Raw genomic sequence first — 22,334 nt, forward strand, 5'->3', positions numbered from 1 at the left:
TTGTGATCTTAATTGCAATTAATTAAGAGTAATTAAGATTGTGGAGTAATTGCAAATATCATGTTAAAAATGTGTGATAAAATAGCTCACATCAGATTTCTAATCAAGATGAGAAACAAAGTATAAGTACAACTATTTACTTTGAAATGTATTTTTTCTTCCTTTTTCTCTCTAATCTAACCCTAGCTCTTGTATATATTTGTAATAATTCTATTTTGGTTTATGTATGAAGAAACATTTTTCGTGGATGTATAGTCATTTAATAGTTAACAAAATCTTTAAGTCCTATAATTTTTAGAAGGGAAATAGAAGTTTTTTTGGTCATCTAAACCTAAATATGATCAGAAATTATTAAACCCTTTTTAAAATGTTGCCATTTCTTTGGATCACATAAAAAAGCTTAGGAATGTATTTCCTTATATATATTTCATGTGGGAAGAGGAAATGTATATTTTGGAATCTAAAATTCAAATTTACCATCTTATATGTGTGAAATCATGATGTTTAAATTTTTTACAATTTGAAATGTAAATAGCCATATAATAACTTAGGCAACTTTTCTAAATAATATGTTAAAGAATTGCTATTGTAATTCTTAAATAAGAATGCAATTTATTCTTTTTTCTTTCAATAAAAAGAAAAAAATGAATTGTAATTGCCACACTAAAAATTCTTTCTTCAGGAGAATCAATTATGAATAATGGCCAGAAGAATTTCTAAAATTAATTTTGTGCAAGACTCCCCCCGCTTCCCCCCCAAAAGAAATACCTACTTTGCCTGCTTAGTATTACAGTTTGTACATTTGTTGTCCTCTATTTGTCTTAACTACATCACAGTTCCTGGGGAGAAATGCTTGAATATGTGTACTTTGAAAATTACCCCAATTGATTCTGAAGAGTAGCACCACCCAGGAACCCCTGGTATAGAATGAAAATACCCAGCCAACTGAAAATCTAGATAACATGTTTAATTTAGTGTGATATTACACCTAAAATTTATTAAATTTCTCAATTATTCCTAGATTTTGTCTTCAACTGTTTATTGAGTTGCTCTAATATTTAATCTTTTCTATAGTACCTAGCACCTGAAGTAATCAGAAAACAGCCCTATGACAATACTGTAGATTGGTGGTGCCTTGGTGCTGTTCTGTATGAAATGCTGTATGGATTGGTATGTATTTCTACTCTGTCATTACAATTCTAATATGTTATAAGTGATTTCAGTTTTCTCTCTTTCAATAATCTCGTGGACACTTAGATAACACTAACAGAACAGTAGTAACCTGGTTAAATGAATCCAAAACCACATTAGGGATATGCACAAAAAAGAAAAACTTTTTGTTTTCTTACTAATTTTTTATAATTATTTCTCTATCATACTAATCACTACTTCAAATGTTCTCATCCCACTACATTTTTAAGATATAGACACCTAGTTGTAACATTAAAATTACCCACTTTCATTCAGTTTGCTCCAGTCATTCTGCCTAATTTCAAAAAGATGGAAAGAAAAAGATTTTATTTCTCAGAAGATAATAATACCTTTTGGTTTTGCCTCGTATTTTGTTTTTATAGGATTTAATAAGTATACTGGTGCTCTGCTTTTTTTAATTACTGGGAACCCTTTATTCCCTTTATCATAAACATCATGTCTTAAATATTTCATTGGAAAAAAGTGATGTTTGCTGTGTAATCCGTTTCCCCAGTTCTTATTAATTAAAGACACAATTAGCCAGAGCTTCTGATTAACGAGTCAAATTGTTTTACTACATTGAGTTAATATCATTCCAACCAAAAGCAGACAATTTAGGCACTTTAATTAGCTTACATATCCTTGCAGGAATAATGCATGTTTTTCTTTAGGCTTTTTTAAACATTCAGAATAGTTTTTAGGTTCCCTTTGTGGGCCCGTGAGTGGCCAGCAGCCTCAGGATGGTGACCAGGCTCTCATCGCCCACACTGCTGCTCCCTCTAAGCTAAATCCGCCATCCGCTGAGACTTGAGCTGGTCTTGGCTTTTTTGTTTTGCTCTGTGTGTGTATGTGTGTGTGTGTTTGCCCTGAAAATGGGGGCAATCTCAGTGAAATTCAGTCCCTGAGGTATGTTTTAGAGCATCTTTTGTCTCATGTTGCTAACTTTGAATGATAGATTCCTAATGACAGCCAATGCTGTCTCTTCTTTGCCCTTGACCATGATCTGCTTGTTAAAAGATCTAGTTTTCTGGTTATGCTGGTGACTTAGAAGACCTGATAACCACTTTATACCTTACTTTCTTTAAGTGTTGGGTATTCGTCAGCCTGATATTTCCAAATCCTTTGTATTTCTTTAGAGGACTTTGAAAGTATAAAATATTATCATTGCATATAGAATGTAATTGATTCAAAAGGGAACATTTGAAACACATACTTCATTAATGAGACTTATATTAACAATTTAAAAATAAAATTAGATTTTAAAAAATGAAGTTTTTCCTTCCTATACAAAAGAAAAAAATAACAAGCCTGTAACTCCCTTAACTTTAAAAATTATTTTTACTTTAAACTTGTAACTCAAAAATTAACTGGCTAATTCTCATGTTGGAGCTGTACCTCAGGTCTTTAAGCTGTGAGAGTAGAATTTTAATTCTGCAGGACACTGTCACTGCCACAAGTTAGGTCTCCATCTCCACTAGAAATCTTTTTAAATTAGTTTATTCCCAAGTCTCAAGAAGTTATTTGTTTGATCTGTGTTGAATCTCTATTTCCAGTAACTCTATCATTATGCCTAATGATGAAGTTGGTAGTGGTTTTCTTTAAAGCAGATCCTATTGCAACTTTTATACAATTTACACCTCTCTGCAGGTGTTATTGAACAAACTGACCCTAATTCATTTAGTGAACATATATTAAGCTCTATAGCACGCTGGGTTTTAAAATCTCTTCACATGGAAGGCCACACTGTAGATGTTCATATGCCCAAAGAGGCCTGTGCTTTTCTGTACTTGTGCAGCCAGACTGCTCTTTGTACATCAAGGCCAAATCTAACTATTTTAACCCCATCTGTGCATAATTCAATTAGTACTAACTTTCTCCTCTCCCCCTCCCCTCACCAGCCTCCTTTTTATTGCCGAGATGTTGCTGAAATGTATGACAATATTCTTCACAAGCCCCTAAGTTTGAGGCCAGGAGTGAGCCTTACAGCCTGGTCAATTCTGGAAGAACTCCTAGAAAAAGACAGGCAAAACCGACTCGGTGCCAAAGAAGACTTCGTATGTACATCTTTCCCAGTATCCTCTTTATTAAGCTTATTTATAATTTGAAGATAAATCCTTATTTTATGTGGTACTTAATGGGATGAATGCAGCTCTTAAAGAATAGCACCATGAAAAAGAAGCATGCTTGTTCCAACAATTTTCACCAGTGTTTATGTAGAACTGTACAGTGTTTAAAGCTCCTGTACAAGCATTTTTGTCATTTGATCTTCATAACAATTTGATCCTGTCCTTTTCATCCCCCATATCCAGCTTTCATACCCTATTATTTATTAGAATTTCCTCCCCCTTCTAAAAAAAATGTGTGGCATGCATTTTTTGATTGCCTAAACTTTTAGATCATTTTGTTTAACAAGAATTTAAGTGCCTCCTGACTGCATGAGGTAATACCTTTTGCTTGAACTATCATTAAATCACTTTTTTTCCTGAGAATTTAAATGGGACACCTCCTTGAAATAATTATGGGATCTGCAGGTTTGCTTTTTTTTTTTTTACTTCAAATCAGGGTAATTTAATTGCTAGTGCCGTTACCAGTGTTACGTTAGTTAATTCATGAACTACTGAGGAACATGAACTTTTAAATTCAGTAAAATTTCTCAGGAGTTTTTGGGGGCTCTTTACCAGTCTTGAACTTGAGCTGTGAATAATAAACTCGTCTGCTGCTGCTTTTCCCCTCCTGCACTCCCCAGTGCAGCAGGTAGCTCTGTCCAGTTTTCTCTCTAGCTTGGACTCCAGAGTCCGTTGTTTCAGGGCAATCTTGCTAATGCTTCATACCTCCTTGTCTCTTGGTCCTTTTGTTGAATTCACTGGCAGAAATTGCAACCCTAGATGAATCCAGCTGTCACCCCTGGGCTGCTGAACAGTGCTGATGACAGTTGCACAGCTGGGAATATTGGAAGTGCTGGGAAGTCTAGTCATTAGTCTCCTCAGTGCTTCTCCAGTTTATGCTCCTACTCTCTGTATTAACTATTTTAGACCTTCTCTCCAAATTTCCAGATTCCTTTTCTTCTTCACTTTTAGCAGATGCTCTTGCCTTCTATTGATATTTTATAGGGAAAATAGAATCAGCAGAGCAGAACTCACTCAGCTTCCTGCTGTCAATTTGCAGACCTACATGCACCTGCCCCAATTGTTTCCTTCTTCCTAGTATAGTGGAAAAGGTCAGTTTCTGCCTTTACTGGATCCTGACCCCTTTCAAGGAACCCTGTGCATGCTTTTTTCCGCACAGATAACTGCTCTCTTTTGTCCTGGATCCTCCAATACTGTCTCTTTCTCCCTTCATAGCCAAGGGAAAAGTTTGAAAGTTTTCGACTTGAAAACCAAGTTGAAAGTTTCTATATTCATTCTCCCTTTTCCAATCTCTTCTCACTTCTCAGTCTACCCCACAGTAGCTGCTAGAATTGTTGAGTACTTCTGTTCCTCAGATTGCAGTCTTAGCAGCATTTAAACCTCCAGCCCTCTCCTAGGCTTCTGCAAGAGCACACACTCATCTCGTGCTTTCCTCGGTATTTCTGGGCCCTCCTGCAGACTCTCTTCTGTAAGCTCCTCCTCTTCACCCTGACTTTTAAGTGTTGTAGTTCCTTATGGTTGGCCCCAGACCCTTGTTTCTTCTGTTGCTCTCTCTTCCTGGACAATCTCAGTTGGCCCTATGGCTTTGGTTGTGTCTTCATCTCACATTTGTATCTTCAGTCCAGACCTCTCTAGTGAGCTCTAACTCAAAGAATACCTGCCTGTTCAGCACCACCACGTGGATTCTGGAGAGTTCAGCGTGTTCAGAATAGAACGCCTGCTGTCTTCCTTCTGTGCTCTTCGGGCCAGAAATCTGAGAGTCATTCCTGACTCTTCTCTCTTCCTTTCTTCCGTATTCAGCAAACAGCCAGACCCTAGTATATTTGCCTCCTAGATCTTTCCCGTATCCAGACACCTCTCTCTACTCCCACTGCTACCACTCTTTTCCTAGCATTGTCATCTTCTGTTTGGCCACGATAGTAGCTGTCTTCCTTTTTCTGATCATGACTCCCCAGTCCATTCCCCCATTAGTCAGAGTCGTCTTAAAAAGCAAACAAACAAAAAAACCCCACATTTGTGACATTCCCCTTCCTAAAACTCCTTGATGGAGTCCCATGACCCTAGAATAAAATCCAAAATTCCTAGCATAGACCCAGTGTGATGAGCCCATTTACCTCTTAAGATCCTCTTTGTGTGACAATCCCAATCCTTTCCTATACCGCAGCCATATGGGGCTCTCATTTTCTTGACCAAACTAAGCTCTTTGCTGTCTCAGGCCCTTTGTATTCTGCTTGGAATGTTCTCCCCTCATTCTTTTTTGTCTGCCTACTTTTTACTTATCTTCCAGAACTCTGGTCAGATACCACTTTCTCTGAGAAGTCTTTTTAAACCCATCAAACTAGGTTGGATCCTACTTTTTATACACTCTCACGGCTCCTTGTAGGAAGAAAAACTAGAATCAATACTGTGCCGACTTCTGACATTAGCAACCCAGAGTGGAATCATTTTTGGTAGTAGAGCTTGTCACCTTGATTTTACCCCTGCCCCACTGTGTAAAAAACTCTCATTTAACATCTTTACCTCCCCTTTCAGTAATAATAATAATTCTTTGTACCTATGTAGTGCTTTATTCTTTTCATACGACTTTTATTTCCATATTTTCCACTGATTCTTGAAACAACCTATGAAATACCTAGGGCAGAAAGGTTAACCCCACTTGTACCTGTGAGGAAACAATGACTGTGAAGTGGATGTAACTTAAGTCCGTCATTCTGAGTAACTCTCCCACGTCTGCTCTGGGAGTCTTTTCACTACACCATTTGGCCAAATTGAATAACATAAACATGTACCTAAAAAGAGCTTTTGAGGGACAAAGTAGAAATGGTTCGGTTTCATAAAATTCTTCAGTGAGTACTTAATATATTCTTCAGCATTAGTAAAAAATCTGTTTCTTTTTACTATTCTAGCTTGAAATTCAGAATCATCCTTTTTTTGAATCACTCAGCTGGACTGATCTTGTACAAAAGAAGATTCCACCACCGTTTAATCCTAATGTGGTATGTTTACATCCAAATCTTTCTTTCTAAAATAGTGAAATATAGAACTGTAGCTCATCGTAATTGTAGGAATAGATCTCAAAATCTAACCTGAATCAAATTGAATCAGTACCTAATACTTATGAAACATGTCACTCAGGGTGTCTAGTACAACTGATAACTTCAAGATGACCCATAAGATTATAGTTACATTAGATTGAGCAGAATATCTTCCAGAACAGTAATTGTGAAGTGCTTCCTAAGAGCATGTGTAAGAAAGCCCAACACGTTTAAAAAAATGCAAATTAAAGTAACTGTGAGGTATCATTTTCATACCTATAAACCAACAGACATTTTAAATAACACTAACGCACAATTTTTTTCTAGATTGATATAAAAAAAGTCAAATAATGTTTGACTTGTTAAATCTACGGATGGAAACATTTTACTTAAAGGATTAACAATGTTGAAATGTTTGGAAATAAATATATAATGATAGGGAGATTATTAATAAATCATCAGAAGGCCAGTAATGATGTTACCAATGATAGTTTCCTATATGTAGGCATATATACTTTTTATGCATTACAACATGTAATTTATGCCTCAAATAAGCTACCAAGTTACTGCTATTACTATTCTTATTGTACATGTTTTATAAATGAAGAAATGAAAACTCAGAGATGTCACGTAGCTGGTTAAAAGTAGCAGACCTGAGATTCAGATGTGTCTGATCCCAAGGTCATTATTTTTTCTATGCTTTCTTACTCTCTATTGCCTTTTCTTGTTAAGTAAATGATAATAATGATAATAAATATAAAATGAGTAGATGTTTGGAAAATCCTTATAATGTTAAATGAAAACATGGTAATTATCATTTTTGTGACATAAGATTACAGCAGTAAAAGTAACAGGTAAGGACGGGAAGAGAATATAAATCAAGACTGATTTGAGATTGCAGGATCATAGCTGAATTTGTTTTTCTTTTATTTAAAGTTTTTTGGTGTTGCTGTGAAGCTCGTGAAACACTTTTTTTTGGAAAATTAGAGCAGGATAAGAAAATCACTTCAGGAAAGTATTATTTAGTGTACTCAGATTTCATTCAAGGTCAGTTTCAGTACATTGCTGATAGCTGCAATCAGCAGCTAATAGATGTGATATTGTACACTATAAATGTAACAATATTTGTAGACTGATTTATTTCATGTAGCTCATCCAGAAGTGACTGTTTCAGAAGTGACTCCATTGGCAATAATTTCTGTCCTAATTTCTAGAATTTGCAGTAGGAACCCAGGGCCTTTAAGAATTATTGTATTTTCTCCTTTATGTTGAAAGTCTTAACTGTTTAGTTATCCTCAGATGAACGTGTCATCAGCTCATTAAAGCATTAGGGCCCCTTCTAAGCAACACTGAAAATGGAACAGTGTTGACTTCAGAGGAGTCAGGCACCTCCACGTTTGGATCCCTGCTGGTCTATAACTAGTTAAACTTTAAAGCAAGACCTGCAACCGAGAAGCTGTAAGAGGAAAAAACTGATAAATTTGACCACATAAAATTTAGAAATGTCTGCATGAAAAAAACACTGCAAATAAGAAACTGGGAGAAATTTCCCTAACATATAAAGCATTCTTATAAGTCATTGAGAAGAAAGACCAACGACCAGTAGAAACATGGACAAAAGACACAAAATATTCAATTACAGAAAAATAAGTGCAGATGGTTTTTTAAATATATGAAAAGATGTTCTAACTCACTGACATTTAAGGAATGCAAGATAAAACCCTAACGTGTTGCCATATCTCATCTAACAGATAAACAAAGATCAAAAAATTAGCTCCTACACTGCCCTCAGTACTTGTATCCTTCTACTTAAGCCTGGCAGCAATCCTACGAAATAGTACCGTTGTTTTCCACATAATACAGATGAGTTAACTTAGGCACAGAAAAGGTTAAATAACTTGCCGAAAGTTTAAAGTTAAAATTGCAGACCTAGAATTCGAGCTCAGGTGCTTTGAGGAGAGAGTCTTCTCTCACTCTTAACGTAAGCCGTACAGTTTTATCCCCCTCAGTACTGGCCAGGAGCCATCAGGGCGTTCACAGAATGTTTATAAAGTCCAGTGAAGGAACGTTTTTTATCATTTATTAAGCACCTTCTACGTGTCAAATTTTGGGAATTTTATGTATTAACGCATCCAGTCCTCACAGTAAACTTAACAGGTAGATGGCAGTATTCTTATTTTACAGAAGAGGAAACAAGCTCACAGAGATAGGGTAGTTTATATAAAAAATTACAGCTAACAAATTTCACAGCCAGAATTCAAACCTTAGTCTTGTTCCAGTGCCCTTGCTTCTAAGGTTATAAATGAGAATTTGATGACTTTTTTTTTTTTTGGCTGCGTTGGGTCTTCGTTGCTGTGCACGGGCTTTCTCTAGTTGCAGCGAGCGGGGGCTACTTCTCATTGCGGTGTGCGGGCTTCTCATTGCGGTGGCTTCTCTTGTTGCAGAGCACAGGCTCTAGGCATGCAGGCTTCAGTAGTTGTGACACGTGGGCTCAGTAGTTGTGGCACGTGGGCCCTAGAGTGCACAGGCCTCAGTAGTTGTGGCTTGTGGGCTCAGCAGTTGCGGCACGTGGGCTCTAGGGTGCGCAGGCTTTCAGTAGTTGTGGCGCACGGGCTTAGTTGCTCTGCAGCATGTAGGATCTTCGCGGAGCATGGATTGAACCTGCGTCCCCTGCATTGGCAGGCGGATTCTTAACCACTGTGCCACCAGGGAAGTCCTCATGACTTTTTTATATATACATGAGTATAATTTCTAGCATTCTTTCTCCTCTGTTGGGGAATTTCTCATATGGAAGAATCTAGCATCCTGAATTTCCCTGGTCTCTGCTCTGCTGTTTGTAGACCACCAGGCTAACTGTGTACTTGGCTTATATATGTGCTCTGAACCTGTTTACCTCGGTTAGACTTGATGACTTGAACATTTTAAGGATTCCCTTCCTCTTAGAATAGAGATAACCTAGAGCTTCAGAGATGGGCTTTAAGAGTAAATCACCTGAATCTGTATCCCAGTTTTAATCTGTAAATAAATTGGAAGGGGAGAGTCCATTAGCTTGTATCAGATTCGTGAAGGAAGATTGACCGCTACCTTCGAGCCTAAGTAGCCACTATGCTTCACTTCCCAGGTTCCAGTCCCTTTAGGTCTCTAGAGCTAAGGGTGTCACAGCCGAATGCTCAGTGAATGACCTCTGTAGCACAAGAGTCACCTTTCATAATTTTACTTACTGTCCCTTCATTTCTTCATCAAAAGGCTTCAACTTCCCCAGAATTGAGAAACTGGATGGGCAGGCATTTTATGGAAGTGGAGATGCAAAATTTTCTCCTGAAAACCTCCCTGAGCCCCTTTTCTAAATTTAGAGGTGGTGATGGGTAGAGAGAAAGTGCGTCAGTTGCCAGACCCAAGATTAAAATTAACATAGGCGAGGACCCTGTCACGCTAGCCTTCCTCACCCTTATCTTTCCTCCCCCCACCCAGCAACGAGAGCCCTAACTGTAAGAAGAAGCTGAATAATGAGAGTCGTGAAGGGAAGAGCAGGAAATGTTTCAAAGACACTGATGGAGTAGGAAGACATCTAAACTTGCCAGGAAAAAATAGACAAATTCATGAAGGGGCTTTAATGAGGGACTGAAGTAAGGGGAAAAAAGGTAAGGTGAGTAATAGTATGCTTTTTGACGTTTTAGGCAGGACCAGATGATATCAGGAACTTTGATGCAGCGTTTACAGAAGAAACAGTTCCATATTCCGTGTGTGTGTCTTCTGACTATTCCATAGTGAACGCCAGCGTACTGGAGGCTGACGACGCTTTTGTTGGTTTCTCTTACGCACCTCCTTCAGAAGACTTATTTTTGTGAGCAGTCTGCCATCAAGAATCCATTGAGCAAATATAAGCCTACAGATGAGATGGAAACTCCTGTTTGTGTGAATATATTCAAATATGTTTAACTAGTGCCTCATTTTTACATGTAATGTTAAAAACTATGAAAAATGTATTTTCTGCTGTATGCGAGAAAATAGGGCATTTCAGAGAACTAAGTTTTGAATTAAAATTTGTATTCTTGTTTATTAAGCTTATTTTTAAACAGAAATTTTAAAAGCTACTGTTCTTAGCATTAACCTATTTTTAAAGAAAACTTTTTTGCTAATGACTGGTTTTTTTTCCCTCTAGGTTTATGCTAACATCTACCCAAGATAGACTGTTTTTTAACAGTCTGTTTCAGTTCAGTTAACATACATTAATGCCTTCATAGCTCTCTACTTTGAGTTCTCAGATCACAACTATGCAATTGGTACATGGTTGTTTAAGAAGAAACCATATCTTTCCATAATGAATCACTGTTTGACATAATCATTTCTTGGTAGGATTAAAATATAAAAGCATAGTTAACTCATTGGCTGCTAGCTAACGCTTTGAGTAACTGTTCATTCTGCAGATCAAATTAAGAAGTAACAAAAGGAAATCCTGTGCTTTTGAAATACCAGTTCAAATTTGTGAATTATTTTTCCTCTGGAGGAAAAGTAAAAGTTTAATAGTTAGAAATTTTAAGTATTCCCAAAGCTCTGAAGGGAAATAAAGTACTGCTGGATTTTTTTTTGAGGCGGTGCCAAAAATGAATGTCTCTGTGTCATGTATTTATATTACCAATACATTCTATTTATGTTCTTTTTGGTCTTTTGAATATTTAATATATTGTTAAGTAGGTCTAAATCTTGGTATTTGCTTTTGCAAATAGCTTTTCAAAACTATCTTCCTAATTGGCTGATAAGTAAAAAATACTGCACTGTCTAGAGTATTTACCTAATTGGGAATTAAAAAGTAGAATAGCAAGTTATGGGTCAGTATAAACGTATACAGTTTTACTACAATGTAACAAAAGTTAAAAGTAATTTAGGCAGATGCATAGTCAGTATCTTATGTATCTTAGAAAAAGTACAGGAAGCTGACCTTAAAATCATACTAAAAACCAACTAACTTGTATACTTGTAATTGTAAAAAAGAATATCTACAGAAAAACTAAAACTCATGCTTACCTTGGGATTCTGATTCTTAGTTTAGAGATTTTTCAGGTCTTGTAGGAAACTGTGAAAGAGTTTAGTGACGCAGTTTTGATGCTTCAGGAACAAGCATACTTTCCATGTGTGTTCTCTTGAGAAAGAAAGTACAAAAACTTTTCACACGAATACCCTTTAGCGTAAAATTGTTCAGCAGAAGAGGGGGAGGCAGAGTGTACTTTTGTTAGATTAGTAATATTTGCATCCAATACACTGAATCTTCCTTTAGAGGTAAGACTTTTAATAGCGACACTGTAAATATTTGGTTTATTTGGCACTACTGTAAGTAAGTTCTGCTTTTATACAAAGCTCTTTGCTTATTATAAAACAAAAACTGTAGTTTCTTGTATGATTTTTTTTTACTCAGCCGTTCCTTAATTAAACTGCCAAAAATTAAAGTGCAATATTGTATATTTTTAAGAATAAATTTTAAATAGAATATTGATGTTTCTCAGATCACAAGAAATACAAATCTTATATAGTATAATAAAAACTAGCAAAAAGATTAATGATCATCTAATGCCTGCCATTATTTTATCTTGTTTATTTTTTATTTTTTAAAATTTATTTATTTATTTATTTATTTTTGGCTGCGTTGGGTCTTTGTTGCTGCGCGCGGGCTTTCTCTAATTCCATCGAGTGGAGGCTACTCTTCGTTGCGGTGCACGGGCTTCTCATTGTGGTGGCTTCTCTTGTTGCGGAGCATGGGCTCTAGGCACGTGGGCTTCAGTAGTTGTGGCACACGGGCTCAGTAGTTGTGGCTCGTGGGCTCTAGAGCGCAGGCTTAGTTGTGGCGCACAGGCTTAGTTGCTCCACAGCATGTGGGATCTTCCTGGACCACGGCTGGAACCCGTGTCCTCTGCATTGGCAGGTGGATTCTTAACCACTGCGCCACCAGGGAAGCCCCCTGCCATTATTTTAAATTAAAATTGGTGATGCTTACAATAGTCATTACAAACAATAATTATTCGTATATGTAAGGGGGAGAAGTATAAAATTTTAACTGAATATTTGGGCATACATAGAAATTTCTAGATTATCATAGGCCGACATGTTTAATATTCAGGGAACAAAATCTCTTCCAAGTTTCAAGTTTATTTTTTTTCTCAGAGCATGCTAAGTCTTTTAGAAAAAGGTCTGCCCTTTGAATAGTTGAACCATTTCATGGTTATTGCCAAAATAAACTCAAAGGTCTAAATGAGGAAGCCCTGACATTCTTCATGTTACACATACCTCTTATTGCCTGTGGTACAGTGTAGGGCTTCCCAACCATTGTCATGTCACAGCACACACTGAAAATTACAAAATTTGGCACACCTGGGGAGAGGTGCCAGCTGACGTAGATGCTGGCAGCAGGTACTCTGCTCAAAAGTTTTTTATGCCAAAATAATTTTTGAACTTATGAGCCAACAAACACTGTTGGGATATAATTTCAGCAATGGCAAATGTTTCAAAAGTGATTTAAATATTCGAAATATTTATTACTATAAAATTTAATCACTATAAAAATTTACCATTACCAATATCTTTTGGCATACCTGAAACTTTTATAGTGATTATCCATAGGCATAATATTACAGACGTTTACACAGATATTTTATGACTCATTCTTTTGTACTTCACATACTGTATGAAAAGTGGGAGTGGTATGTGGGAACATTTTTAGTAGTGCTGGCATGATTTTCAATAAAGTGTGTTAAAATTGATAACTTATTTCCTCGTGTATGTAGTTTGGAAGTTAGCTCTGTTTTTGAAGTGGAATTTTCTGCCACTTGCCTCTAACAGCAGTTTCTACTTTTGTTGGTTTTTACAGATTATTCTGTATCCCAAGGAGATTGTTCATTTATATGAAACCCCAGAGTGTACGTGGATGAGTTTCAAGTGGCATGAGTACCTTGAAAAGATATACCAAGTTCTGTGTGTAAATAAAATCGACTTGGGGCAGGGAGTGCTGCATAGCTTTGTTTAGATGATCAAAAGGATTTACTGCTATAAAAAGACTGGGTTTCTTCTCTGCCACTTTTGTTCGCCTTCACTCACCTAATATTAAGAGCATTTGCTCTCTCATTTCCCTGAAAGCATTCCAATTGGAGATTTATATCACTTATTTAGCATTTTTGGTGCAATTTTATATAACCACCCATTTGTAATTCTTTAAACATATTCCTTAAAGGGACACCCCTACAGAAAAGTATTTCTTATTTCACTATTTCTTTGCATTATGCCCATTTTTACAGAGGTACTTAAGTCAGAAAGAAATATAGCTGTCTCAAAAGGATAACTTTTTGATAATTTACCCAAAATCAAGATAGTAGAGAATAGTTTAAAGCAATATTATACAAAGAAAAAAAGCAAGTATAGAAGTATAAATTCAGAGTGGTATTTATAGCAATGAAGTAGCCAATCAAAGGATCCTACAAATAAGTTATGAAAATGATGTACTGAATAAGTACTGAAAATGATGGATCACCATATGACTCTTATGGGAATAGTGTAAAACAAAGAATTACATTACTCTACATAACCCTGCTTACTGTAAGAACCATGCCCATTTGGTGTTTTTACTAATCTTGTGTTTAAGTGTGACTGAAGTTTTTGCTGTAAATTCTCTTGCAGGAATATATCTCAGATTCATCCTTTTTTTCTAATAAAATTTCAGTATTTCCACCTTATTAGGGAGCAGAGATTTCCACTCAATTTTAGTTAAATCTTTGTGGGCAAGTCAACAATGAGTTGTCAATATTCAAATGTTTTTATGTTTTATTAGTTAACTCTTGGAATCCAGAAGGCTTATATACAGTAAAACAGACCCACTCAAGGTCAAATTTGATCTCAGTGTGTTGTTTTGGTTCTTTCCAGGTAGTAGTTTATATAGCCTTGCTGTGTTGAATTTTTCTCTTATGCCTCAGTGACAGCTTACTTTGTTAATGATTCACTGATGCTGCACACTGACACTTCTGTAATTTACTTTAGTAAGATAGCCCCTAGCGATGTGCTTCAATTAGATATCAGAAGCAAAGCTCTGTGTTTGTCAAAACTCTTACGACTTTAACACTTGAGTGCTGTGCACTGTGCTGTATATACAGCAAATTAAACCTCAAAGAAAAATATTAAAAGGGACAATAAAGTCAGTTACATGTAAGACAAAAATAAAAGTTAAATCATAATCCTGTCATCTTAAGTATTTTAGCCATTGTACCACATGACAGAGAAGAGAATCAGGAATTTGGTCCAAAGGAAAAGTTAAAGTGGTGAAGAGGTAGAAATAGCATAACCCAAGCAATGCAAGTACGCAAGAATGCATGACAGGGACTTCTGTTTTCCAGCTTCACATGGAAGGAGCTTAGAAGTTGCCAGGTAAAAAAAGCTGAACAAACATCAACAACCTTTCTTGGATACAGATGACAGTGGACGACACAGGACAGACTGCTGCCCCCAAGACTGGAGAGACCGACGGGCAAATACAGGGATCTGTGGCTTCACTGGAACAGAGGCAGCCACCACGGGAGCCAGTGCAGGGGTAGGAAGACCTGAGCTGTATTGACAAATTGCTGGGGGTTAAGTGCACAACTCTGAGACTTCGAAAGTCCAGGAGAGCCTAGTCACAGGGATCCCCACAATTTTGTGAGATTTACCTCCCGGGGCTCAACCAACTTCTCACAAATATTAGAGAAAAATTCCTTTGTGCTTCCAGCAGGAGGAGGGAAAATGAACCATTTTCAAATATGCCAGAGCACTGTGTTCTGAACAAGGCCTGCCCTCAGGAGAAACGGGTTAATCAGAACCTGACCGGCAGGGTTTTATCAGAGCCTAATAACTGAGGTGGGGGAAAGGAAATACCCAACTCCAGTTCCTTCTAGCCATCCTAACCCACCTAATACGGGGTGGGCGGGGGGAGAAGAAGAAAACTGAGAAAGACGCTCAGTTTGTGGGACAACTACAAAAGATGTAACATACATGTAATGAGAATACCAGAAGGAGAGAGAGAGAAAAAAGAACAGAAGAAATATTTGACGCGATAACGACAGAATTTCTCCAAATTAATGTCAGACACCAAACCACAGATCCAGGAAGCTCAGAGAACACCAAGCAGGATAAATGCAAAGACAACAAAACAAAACAAAACTATAGCTAGGCATATATTCTCAGACTACAGAAAATCAGAGACAAAGAAAAAATCCTGCAAGAGGCCAGAGGAAACAAAGATACGAATTACATCTGACTTCTCAGAAACCATGCAAGCAAGAAGAGAGTGGACTGAAATATTTAAAGTGTTGAGAGAGAGAGGAAAAAAAACCCACCAACTTGGTGAACGAGAAATAAAGACTTCCTCAGACAAACAAAAATTGAGGTAATTTGTTGCCAGTAGACCTGCCTTCCAAGAGAGTTTAAAAGAAGTTCTTTAGAGAGAAGGAAAATAATATAATTCAGAAACTCAGATCTGCATAAAGAAAGGAAGAAGGAATCCAAGAAGAAATAAGTGAAGGTAATATAAAAACTTATTTTTTCTTATTCTTAATTGATCTAAGAGATAACTGAAATAATAACAACAATGTATTTGATTACGTATGCTTACGTATATATCATATAAATATGCTTGCTTATGCTTTTACGTAAGTAAAACAAATGACCATGATACAAGGAATGAGGAGGAGGAAGTAAGATTATTTTGTTATTATAAGGTATTCACACTAAGGTACTTCACTATACTATGAAGCAGTGTCCTTTGAAAGTGGGCCTTGATTAGTTGTAAATGTATATTTACAGTCTAGGACAATCAATTTAAAAAAGGAGAAAAGGGGCTTCCCTCATGGCGCACTGGTTGAGAATCTGCCTGCCAATGCAGGGGACATGGGTTCGAGCCCTGGTCTGGGAGGATCCCACATGCCGCGGAGCAACTAGGCCCGTGAGCCACGATTACTGAGCCTGCGCATCTGGAGCCTGTGCTCCGCAACAAGAGAGGCCGTGATAGTGAGAGGCCCGCGCACCACGATGAAGAGGGGCCCCCACTTGCCACAACTAGAGAAAGCCCTTGCACAGAAACGAAGACCCAACACAGCCATAAATAAATAAATTAATTAATTAATTTTAAAAAAGTAAAGAAAAAAGTGTAACTGACAGCTAAGAAAGGAGAGAAAATGGAATGAATTAAAATCACAGAAGGCAGAAAAAGAAAACACAAAAACAGGAAGGAGTAAAAAGGCAACAAATGGAAAGCAGTAACAAATATGGTAGATATTAATCCAACTATATCAATAATCACTCTGAACATAAGTGGTCTAAATGCACCAATTAAAAGACAGAGATTTTTCAGAGTGGATCAAAAAACAAGCCCCAACGACATGTTGTCTATAAGAAATCGACTTTAAGTATAAAGACACATACGGATTAAAAGTAAATGGATGGAGAAAATATATAGCATGCTTATACTAATCAAAAGAAAGGAGGAGTAACTATATTGATTTCAGACAGAGTAGACTTCAGAGAAAGGAAGGTTATCAGGAATAAAGAAGGACATTAGGGACTTCCCTGGTGGTCCAGTGGTTAAGACTCCGCACTCCCAATGCAGGGGGCCCAGGTTCGATCCCTGGTCAGGGAACTAGATCCCACGTGCCACAGCAAAGATCCCGCATGCCACGACGAAGATCCCACATGCTGCAACTAAGACCTGGCGCAGATAGATAGGTTAAACAAACATGGTGATAAAGGAGTCAATTCTCCAAGACATAACAATCCTTAATATGTATGCACCTAACAACAGGGTATATAAAGCTACATTAGGCATCCTTCAACACCCGTCTCTCAGAAATGGACAGATCCAGCAGGCAGAAAATCAGCGAGGACATAGTTGAACTCAACAACACCATCAATCAACTGGATAGAAGTGACTTCTGTAGACTGTTTCATCCAAAAATAACAGATAACACATTCTTCTCAAGTTCACATGGAACATTCACCAAGATAGATCAAATTCTGGGCCATAAAAAAACACAGTTTACCAAATTTAAAAGTGTAGAAATCATATAATGTCTGCTCTAAAACCACAATGGAATTAAACTAGAAATCAATAACAAAAAATAACTGGAAAGTCCCAGTTATATACATGAAGATTAAACAACATACTTAAAAATAATACATGGATCAAAGAAGAAATATCAAGAGAAATTTTAAAATGCTTTGAACTAAATGAAAATGAAAACAAAATATCAAAATTTGTGGATACAAAGAAAGTAGTGCTTAGAGGGAGATTTATAGCATTGAATGCATAAATTAGAAAGGAAGAAAGATCTAAAATCAATCTAAGTTCCTACCTTAGGAAACTAGTAAAAGAAGGGAAGTCAGAGGGAACTCTCTGTAACTTTTACTCAGTTTTGCTGTGAACCTAAAAACTGCTCTAAAAAATTAAAAGAAAAAAGCAAGAGAGCAGGTCCTGTGTAGCTGCTGAAAAAGAAAAAATGGGAGAGGGGATGAGAATGGAAAGGGAAAGGACTTTGATTTGCATAAAACAGTCCTCTTCCACACAACCACCCCCAAGTTAAAAAATTAAAATGAACCTATCACTTATGAAGTATTCATCTTTATGAATCTGCCTAACAAATGCCCTATATGAGTGTACCTAAAAATGTTGCTTCTTGCATAAGTTACTAGTTTTACACATGGGATATCTACTTTGAAATTTCAACCTATTGGGGGGCTTCTAATTCTCAACCTGCCACTGAAAATTTGTGATGTTCAGTGATATTCTGTAATAACAAAATGCTGAGTATTTACAGCAATGTATCAATAAGTTTTGGTTAATCAGTTAACCATAACAATTCATTTCCATGCCAAAGTAATCATGGCGTTTTAAATCAACCAAGTCCAGTAGAATCTTCTAATAGGTTTTTATGTTTTTAATAATCCTTTAAAATACGTTGGACATAAGAAAAGCACTTAAAATTTTAAGTATTCAGTCCACTACTGCACATTGCAAACTCTCTGAAAATGATAGTGATGTCTAGAATCAAAATTTTAATGCTTCTTATTTGACTGGTAAGGGAGAAAAGAGAAGACTCCTCAGGGTTTCCGAGGAGGACTGGAGCGGCTGCTTTCCTTATTAAAAACAGATTGGCGGGCTTCCCTGGTGGCGCAGTAGTTAAGAACCCACCTGCCAATGCAGGGGACATGGGTTCCCCTGCAAAACTTTAAACTATATGTGAATACCTTTTTGAAGAATTGATTCTACCATAAAACACAAGATCCATCAGCAGACCATAGCCTAGTTCTTCTCATCTAAAATATCAATAGTGTTCATGACCACAGAATTGTAGTACGAGACAGTTTTAACAGCCCTTTGCTGTTGCAAATTGATTTGTAGTTCAGCAAAATATTTTCCTCACCTCGTCACTCATATAGATTATATTCCCCCCAGAGAAACAAATTCTGTGGTGTTTTGCCAACCCTGTTAAATACTGAAGGGGGTGGCTTCAATTACTTTTCCATGGCATGTGGTCCAACCTTCCACCTCCTGATGCCCCACCCCCATGCATAACTGTACCAAGTAATACTAACGGGGGAGGACTCAGCACAAGTTTTGGCTTTTTGCTAACAGCTTTATTGATATTTAATTCACATACCTTAGAATTCACCCATTTGAAGTGTCAAATCCACTGGCTTTTGGTTTCTTCGGAGTTGTGCACCTATCACCACAATCAAGTTTGAACGTTTTCATCACCTCGAAAAGAAACCCTGTATGGGTGGATAAACAAAATGTGGTATATAGATAAAATGCAATATTATTCAGCCTTTAAGTGGAAGTTCTGACGTGCTATGACATGGATGAACCTTGAAAACATTTTGTCTAGTGAAATAAGCCAGTCACAAAGGACAAGTACTATATGATGCCACTTCCATGAGGTACCTAGAGTAGTCAAATTCATAGAGACAGAAAATAGCATGCTGGTTGTCAGGGGCACGTGGGAGAGTGGGGAGCCGGGAAATGAGTTATTGTTTAACGGGGACTGAGTTTCAATTTGGGAAGATGAAAACGTTCTGGAGGTGGATCGTGGTGAGGTTTCACAATGTGAATGTACTTAACATCACTGAACTGTACACTTAAAAATGGTTAAAGTGGTAAGTTTTATGTATATTACCACAATTTAAAAAAAAAACAAAAAAACCCATACCCATTAGCAGTCACCCCATAAGCCCCAGGCAACCACTAATCTATTTTCTCTCTCTCAGATTTGTCTATTTGGGACATTGCACATAAGCGGAATCATACAATATTTGGCCTTTCCTATCTAGCTAAATCTTTTGCTTTGCATAGTATTTCCAAGGGTCATCCATGTTGTAGCACATATTAGGACCTCATTCCTTTTTATGGCCAAATAACATTACGTTGTATGGATATACCACATTTTATTTACCCATTTATCAGTTGTTTCCACTTTTTGGCTATTATAATACTATCAACATCAATACTATAAAAATTCACATATAAGTTCTTGTGTCAACATATGTTTTATATTCCCTCTCATATTATCTATGTATAATATGTAATATGTGACATGCAATTGTTGGGTCATATAGTAACTGTGGTTCTTTATCAGGGAAAGTTTTCCAAATTGTCTCCACCGTTTTGCGTTCCCACCAGGAGAGTTTTTAGTAAGTTTTTGAAACGAACAGGGACACCCTTGGCCTGCGATAACAACGAAAACCGAGGGTCTCTATGTTTCTCTCTGTCCTTTGCCTCGCTGGGAGGAAGCACGAGCGACTCTATTAAAGAGGGTGGAGGGCATGTCAGGGTAGTTGCCTTGGTGACCGGAAGGGGCGGTCCCGGCAGGCTCCGCGCCTCCAACGGCCAGGAGGTGCGCGCATGCGCGCGTGGGCCTGCTGGCTCCCGGGCTCGGGCTTGAGGTGGCGCGCGACGGACGAAGCTCGGTGGGTGCGAGAGTGGGGGGTGGTCACACACTGCTGGGCTGGGGTCCGCAGTGCTGGAGGTTGCCTCTGAGGGTGGGACAGGCCCTGGAGCCCAGGGTGTGAGGCCGGATTCGCTTTGCTTCCACTTTGGTTGTGAGGTGGTTTCCTGCTGCCGCGGCCCGCAGAGAAGACACGCCCCGCGTCTGTTTCAAGGGAACCAACACTTGGGTTCTTTAGGCTGTGGGAAGACCTGTAGAATTTTATTCCAGTTCGCTTATTGGGTGCTTTTCCAAAGGCGTCCATGTCTTTTCCTCCACTTTCCCATACCTTGGAAATGCATCCCCTCCCAGGACGACGCCCGCTTTACCCAGGTGATGCCCAGAGCAGCGTTCTCTCTAGCCTTTTTTGAGTTCCTGAACGCCAGGCCCTGGTTTATGTCGCCCTAGTGCTTCTGTCTATCTGGATGTCCCAGGAGCCCGTCAGAGTCAGCATATTTCAAAGGAACTTTACCTTTTTATTTCCCTCTTCTTCTCCCGGCTTCCGTATTTCCATTAGAGCGGCATCATCCACCCACCCTCACAGACCGGAAACCATGCCCAGGGTGAAATCTTTAAAAAAAAGTCTGGAGTCCATCCCCTCCATTCCATTTCACCCCTAATGCCCTAGATTGAGCCATCCATCTCCCAGGACTATTTTCAATACTTAGAAACTGATTATTGACACTTCTTCCGCTATTCCAACGCACTTTCCGCACTTGCGGCAGGTACTGATTTACAAAATAAAAATCTGACCACATTACTCACCTGTTAAAAACTTTGATGGTTTCCCTTTGTCTGTATAATCATCGTGGACTTCAAAATTTTTCAGTCTGGTTGAGCTCCACCCAGCCATTTCCTTTTTAGCAGCCTCCCTTCATTCGGCCCCGGAAACCTTACGTTCTCATGAAGCACAGATGTAACGTTCTGAACACAGCACACACTTTAAGATAGTTGAACTTAGGGCCACAGAGAAATGAACTCCCAAGTTTCTCTTCCCGCTCCCTCCCGCCGTGCGTCCCTCCACCCCCCCACCCCCGCCATATAATAGCGAGAAGGACAGTCTCGATTACTTTTCTTTGGAAAGTGACCTGAACTCCAAGGAACAGGGGTATGGATTCAACAGTGTAGGTCTGAAAATTAGGGGAAGGGGGATTACCTCTATCCTTGGACAACTTTCTCTTCCTCTCTTCACCTCTCCTTCAATCAGTGACATCTTACCTATCAAATGTCACCTTTAAAGTAGAATTTATCACTTCATGTCTGTCCCCACTGTATTAAATCACAATGTCCTAAAACAATAGAAAATATTATGACCCCTACACGAGGATGACCCCAAACTTTGTGAGCTATTTCGTGTATGTTGTTCCTTCTGTGCTCTCTAGTACATAAATATTTCTTTAATAGCACATAAGTTGTACAGAATTATAATTTTTTACATATCTATTTTCCCTCACTGTACTCTCTGAACAGTAGGGACCATATTTTACTGATCTTTGTATCCCCAGTGCCTAGGACAGTCTGATATCCAATAAATAGTAAATGCCCAATAAATACTTGATAATGAATAAATGTGATAGTCATTATTTCTGACTTCTCTAAATTGGCAGCCATTGAAGGCAGGATTCAATCTTAATCATTTTATCCCTAGAACCTAATACAATGTTTGGCATATATTGTTTCCAATTGGTGTTTGCTGTCTTTAAATGAATTTTATGTATTCCACTCTCATTACTGTGGTTTAATGTTTTATGTTGGCCCCTGATAGAAAATTTAAAGCTAGAAGAGACCTTATCATCTAATACAACCCCTTAATTTCCTACAGATGAACCAAGAGAGGTTGGGTAATTTACCCACAGCAACTAGCAAATGCTGGATCTAGATCCAGGTTTTCAGACTTCGTAGGCTAGCTACATTTTGTTACTTATATTGAATTTGTGAAACAGCTTTTACCACTTTCATTTTTTTAAACAACGCCTGCAAGGGGACCTCATTATCCA

General features: G+C 37.9%; 1 protein-coding gene and 1 non-coding gene across 11 annotated transcripts in view; both read left to right on the top strand.

Annotated features, from left to right (window-relative positions):
* Positions 1 to 10,369, top strand: part of SGK3 (serum/glucocorticoid regulated kinase family member 3) — a 147,544-nt gene extending 137,175 nt beyond the window's left edge. For 9 of the 10 annotated variants that reach the window (XM_068525765.1, XM_068525772.1, XM_068525764.1 and 6 more), the window contains 4 exons: positions 1,075 to 1,170; positions 3,090 to 3,245; positions 6,224 to 6,313; positions 10,030 to 10,369. In XM_068525765.1, the coding sequence (XP_068381866.1) occupies positions 1,075 to 1,170; positions 3,090 to 3,245; positions 6,224 to 6,313; positions 10,030 to 10,200 (513 nt within the window). In that variant the 3' untranslated portion in view covers positions 10,201 to 10,369. Of the gene's footprint in view, positions 1 to 1,074; positions 1,171 to 3,089; positions 3,246 to 6,223; positions 6,314 to 9,823; positions 9,977 to 10,029 lie in introns of those variants that run through there. The other variant, XM_068525770.1, reaches the window with a different exon arrangement.
* A 6,555-nt stretch (positions 10,370 to 16,924) lies between these two features.
* Positions 16,925 to 16,997, top strand: TRNAG-CCC (transfer RNA glycine (anticodon CCC)). The gene has a single exon. It is a non-coding gene; the product is annotated as a tRNA-Gly (tRNA).
* The last annotated feature ends 5,337 nt before the right edge of the window (positions 16,998 to 22,334 follow it).

Source organism: Eschrichtius robustus, chromosome 17, assembly GCF_028021215.1.
Source record: "Eschrichtius robustus isolate mEscRob2 chromosome 17, mEscRob2.pri, whole genome shotgun sequence".
Taxonomy (NCBI): domain Eukaryota; kingdom Metazoa; phylum Chordata; class Mammalia; order Artiodactyla; family Eschrichtiidae; genus Eschrichtius; species Eschrichtius robustus.